Genomic DNA, 6,000 nt, shown 5'->3' on the forward strand with positions numbered 1-6,000 from the left:
ATATATATATAAAAGGAAAACAGAGATCCAAAGAAAGCTGATAGATGGTCAAGTTGATTTGCTCTCACATAGATTTGTATTCAATTGCCCATTGAAAACAATTATCAGAAACAATGATCATAATGTAACAGCAACAAGTCAAACATGGAGATATTTCATGATTTGATCAAAGAGATGATGATACTCATTGAAGGCAATGCGTGATAAAATCACATGTTTGCTAAGCTAACAGAGAACAGTTCAGATGGCTGCTGTAACAGTCAAAACCTTGCGCTGAAGACATCAAGATGCATAACAGTTTCATAAAGAAGAGTTCAAATGATAGTATAGTATTACGATCCGAGTTTGAACAAGACCAAACTAGTAGGAAACTAGGTTTTCACTGGTGACCTACTCTTATCTACAAAACTTGAAATATGGTCATCAACAACTTTTGAATGATGTTCTCTGTCATCAATGATACACTAATCAAAGTTCTAAAAGATAGTAGGTGGCTGAAGAGCGGCTGATGACTTGGTCAGCATCCACTGATTGCAGTAGCAAAAACAAGAAGATGATTTCAAATAAGTTTACAAAGAGAAATAGCTTATCAAAATGCACCAAAGCCGGCCAAACAAAACGATAACTAAATAGTCAATATCACTATACTAACCAAAAAGAGGCTAAGTGCCGGCCGAGAAACTCGTCCTCTAAAACATTTACTCTCGAAAACCATTTTTAAACAGCAAAAGAGAAAAAAAAATTGCACCTCATCCAAAAAAATATGCTATCATAGAATCACAAAAGAAAACACAAGAAAAAATAAAAAGAAATTTTATAAGTCAACCTAACATTCAACCAAATCAAACAAGAATCTCGTCCTCATACGTAAGAATATTTTTAATAATTTACCATCCACCCTCTTTGAAAAGCAAAGCCACAAAAAATCCGACAGGTACTTCAGTTCTATGCTAATTATATTATATTTGAGATAATTACCGCAAGATGCAAGGACTTTTTTCATGATGAATTAATACCTATCAAAACATAGAGAAACTCAGGATGACCTCCACAGAGTGGAAAAAAAGATTGAATTTCCCATGCAAGCAATTTCAGTAACTTTCCACTAGAAATATTTCTACGTAATAAGAAAACAAAGCAAGTTTGCTCTACCAGAGTTATATGTCAGAAACAAGCATCTTCTCTATCAAAGTATTGCTTAACATAAGTTTCCTGCGCTTTTCATTATTTTGACTATTTTTTTTACAAAATGGACATGCACTAGAATAATCAATACTGCAAGCAAGAAGAAAGTACTACTAAAGTTGTTATACATAGAACTTTTACAGGACGTGGAATGGTGGAAGGCAAAAAAGATAGTAACACGACCATTAAGATTGTAGGTCTTTCTCTAACAATGTGACCAACTAGAAAATTCAATAGTCCATGCCTTGTGTAGGTATTTTGTGAGCTCCAGATATAAATTTAGTCATTGGATATTGATTGAATACAGAATTCACTTAAATATCTACACGGAAATGTGCCCAAAAAGTCTAAATATTGCATATTTCCTCTCTCACAAGCATACAAGCTACATGCCGGTAAGTTATAATATTTTAACATCAAACAGGTAGATACATTAATGCCGCAAAGGTACACTACCATTATCCATTTCTTACAGAAAAATTTTATTTTAGTGAGGTGTCCAAGTAAAGAAAAATGCTTCCTTTGGAAAAAAAAAAAAAAAACAAAGGTGAAATGCAACACCTAGAGGCTGGACAAGAATTTCAGGTCGAAATAAGACATGCATACAGACGGAATATAGATTAGCTTAATGTGGGTATCCACCAAAGGCCAAAGCTATTAATCCAATCACCATAGTAAATTAACTCAAAACAGCTTAAAACACATTTTTCACTAACAACGAAATAGTATATTTACATCACAACTTCTAAGTTTTATCTCTGTAAGTAATTCATATGTCAATTTGGGGGATTGCAAACACATCCAAACCCAAAAGAAGCACTATAAGTTACAAAAAAATAACTTTATTTGTAAATTCAGTTATAATTAGAGCAACAAACAGCAATGACAATTAACATCATAGAAAACTACAATTAGTACCACATTGTATTGTTATCCGATCGGCTAACGAATCCTCTCTCCACCATCATCTCAACAAGCTCTTCATGCTTCCTCAGCTGCCCCGCCTTCCTCAACAGTTCTAACACCATCTCATACACTGGCCTTGTCGGTTTCAAACCCTTCTCCCCCACCATCTCCCTCATCGTCGCATACGCCCTCCTCCAATTCCCCCTCCCACAGAATGCCGTCGCCAGTGCCGCGTACGTGTTCACGTTCGGCTCCACCCCCTCCGCCTCCATCTCCTTCCTCATCCTCACAACCATATCCATCGACTTCTCCTCATTGAACAGCTGCATTAGAAGGTTATACGTCACAGTGTTCAGCGGGCAATGTAGCTCCCGCATTCTATCATACAACTTGTGGGCAGCGTTCACATTTCCAGTGTTCCGCAAGCAGCGGAATATGGGATTGAACGAGTGGCAATTCGGCGAGCACCCTTTAGCCACCATCTGATTGAGGACTTTAAGGGCGGCATCGAGGTTCTTCTGGCCTTTTCCACAGTGCGTCTCGATGAGGAAGTTGTAGGTTATAATGTCGGGCTCGCACCCGAGCTGCTTCATCTGGTTCCGGACCTGCAGAACCTGCTCGGCGCGCCCGGCTTTGACATGAGCGCGCATAAAATTGTTGAATGTCGCGGTGTTGGGCGCGCAACCAGCGTCAATCATTTGGCAGAGCAGCTCGTGGGCGCGCGGCAATTGGCCGGCCCTGCACATGGCGTCGATCACGATGGTGTAGGTATACACATTAGGGGTTATGCCGAGCTGGCGCATCTCGGCGAAGACCCGCTCGGCCTCATCGAGCCGGGCGGCGCGGCACCAGGCGTGGACGAGGACCGAGTAGAGAACCACATCGGGCGGGAACTGCGATTTGAACGAATCGAACAGGGACTGGGCTTCGCCGGCGAGCCGCTTCTTGGCGAGCGCGGCGAGGAGCGACGCGAGGGAGGCGGGGTCGGGCGCGACGCCGTAGTCCGGCATGCCGCGGAACGCGGCGACGGCGTCCTCGGGGAGCCCGGCGCGGATGTAGCGGCGGATGAGGGCCGCGAAAGTTTGAGGCAAAATTGGGACTTTTGAGCCGCGCATTTCGTCGAGCAGGTGGCGGGCGAGGTCGCAGTGGCGGAGCTTGCCGGAGAGGTCGATCATGGCGGTGAAGGGCTCGGAGAGGGAGTCGGGGGAGGGGTGGGAGGAGAGGAACCAGTGGAAGAAGGCGAGGGTTTGGGGGAAGGGGACGCCATTGCGGAGGGAGGAGACGCGGCGGATGAGGGCGAGGGCGAGGGAGGGGGNTGTGAGAGGGAGAAGAGAGGGAGATGTCATGGGTCATGAGCTTCTTATTTGAGTTGTTGTTGTTGTTGTTGGTAATGGTGGTGGTGGTGGTGGTGGTGGTGGTGGTGGAGAAGAGGAAGGAGAAGGGAGGAGGAAGGAAAAGGGGTTTTGGTTTGAGGAGAAACGCCATGGATGGAGGAGAGTGAGGTGGTTGAGGTGGCCGAGGAGGAGGGAGGGGGTTAGGGTTTAGGGCTCAGTGGGTTGAGCCGTATATGGGCGACCAAATCACTAATTTTGGTTCTAGTTTGGTTCGATCTTGATTATAACTAGTTTGATTTTAATTTAATTTTTTGAAATTAAAATTGTAGTTTGATTTTTATTTAAGAATTAAAAAGAATTAATCCAAATCAAAAAAATCAGAATATGAGTAGAATATAAAAATAAAATATAAGCTACTAGATTTCTAATATCTGTTAATTGTTGTAGTTATATTGGCTAATATAAAATATTAGCTAATATAAATATTAGCCAATATAACTACAACAATTAACAGATATACGCTAATATAAAATATTAGCTTACTATTTTCTTTCTTCTTTTTTCCTAGCAGGCTTAATATTTAAATAATTATTATAATATTATTAGGATTTTCTTCTTTTTCAATTTTATTATTGTTTTATATAAGATTAAACCACTGTTGAAATCTCATTACACTCTTGGGCTTCTTAAAATTTCTAAAACTCAAATATAAGGAAGAGCATTAAATATAGTAGATCACTGTCACAATATCCTATTTAGGATTTTCTATAATATTGTAAATCACATGGCATCATTATTATTATTATTATTATATTCTAAACTTCAAACACCATCGTTACTAACTCTAAGGGGGCGTTTGGATCGACGAATTTGTAGATTCAACGTAAGTCAAGTGTAGTGGTGTTTGAGTTTTTCTGAAGTGTGATTATTTTTCTGTTGTTTGTTTTGACGTAATTCGTACCACTGAAAGTTAAATTCAATCACTTCTGCTGTTTGTTTTGATGTAACTTGGTGCTGGTAAAATTAGTTTTTTGAGTTCCGTTGTTTGTTTTGATGTAAGTAAGTGGATCCCATTATCTCCTAAATATAGTAATAAATTTATCACTATAAAATTTAACCTATTATATAATTAAATTTTTTATTATTATTTAAAGATAATCTTAATTTATTATAAATAAAGTAATTCTAACCCATTATAAAGAAAGTAGAGTTTAGATTTTACTGTTTAATAAATTGTTTAGAGAAGGTTGAGTGTGGTGGAAGTTGAGTTCGGTACTTTAGAGCCGGAAGTCGAGAGTAGATGAAGTGGAGCTCTAACGTAACTTGAGTTATATTATATTTTTTACTTACACCAAAATAAATAACGGAAGTGATGGAACTTAAGTTCCATCACTCCACTTACACCAGAACAAACGGGCCCTAAATCCTTCACTTCTATACATTCTAACACATCAACAATATTTATATAAGATACGCATTTTAAAGTACATTAAGTATTCTTTTAATATGAAATATTAAAAATATTATTCTATAATAATTTAAATTTATATAGTGGATTAGATTTTTTTACACCAACAAATAAAAAAAAACAATCAAACGAAAAAGAGAATTTAACGGCTGAGAGCTATTGAGAAAGAAAAAAAATTGCATTATCGAATCTGGTGAAATCAAACAATCCAAATAGGATAAGATTATTGAATGTCATTGACAGGTTGGGACTGAATAAAAATTAAAATTTTATACTAAACACATCATCAATTCATCACAACTATCCATAATTTTATTATCACAGAATTTCAATTTGTGATTTCAAATATGATTGCCACGTGGCCACTATTTTCTTTGTGTATTATATTTAGGATCTGTTTGATTAAATATAATTAAAAATACAGTATAGATAGATATGCATATAGTTGAAAATATAATAGTTATAACTATATATATCTTATTTAATTCGATATAATAAAAAGTACTGTAACTATAAGTAATTTATTTAGTTTCGTATTGTTGAGACATATATTTTTAAAATGTTGTCGTGTTATATTTGTGGTGATAACATTATCTCCAATATAAAAAAGAAAAAAAAAAGTTTTGTTTAAAAAGTGATTAGGTTGATATTTACTTTCTGTTGAAAGTCACTCTCTTTACCTGCTACAGCTAGAACTGCTATAAATTTGAACGTAGTTTCAATTGAACTTCCTCATTCAGTTCAATTATAATAGTTAAATTTAAATACATCAAATCAAATATCAAATTTGAATATCAAAGTTGAATATACGTACATACATACATACATATATATAGAGCTAGGTTCCTATGTTTTGAAAGTACGGAGGCCTCCGTACTTGTAAATTATTTTCGATGATGGAGCATCTGATTCGGTAATCGGTTCCGTTAGACATGATCTACGCTATTGGAACTATTTAAAAACCAACTTTCATAATTTTTTGACTTCATCTACCTAATGAACGAGTAGGCTCAAAATGAACGACTGAAATAAAAATCTTACAAAAAATAGTGATAAAAGACTCAAATTTCAAATCGGAAATTGTTCTTACTCTTGATGTAACTAAAA

At 37.0% G+C, this 6,000-nt stretch overlaps 1 protein-coding gene across 1 annotated transcript; it reads right to left on the reverse strand.

Moving 5' to 3' along the window:
- On the reverse strand, positions 1,880 to 3,437 carry LOC109703699 (pentatricopeptide repeat-containing protein At1g20300, mitochondrial). The gene has a single exon (XM_020224421.1). It carries the CDS (start codon positions 3,435 to 3,437, stop codon positions 2,097 to 2,099), a length of 1,341 nt encoding a protein of 446 aa, XP_020080010.1. The 3' UTR covers positions 1,880 to 2,096.

This window comes from Ananas comosus, linkage group 25, assembly GCF_001540865.1.
Source record: "Ananas comosus cultivar F153 linkage group 25, ASM154086v1, whole genome shotgun sequence".
NCBI lineage: Eukaryota > Viridiplantae > Streptophyta > Magnoliopsida > Poales > Bromeliaceae > Ananas > Ananas comosus.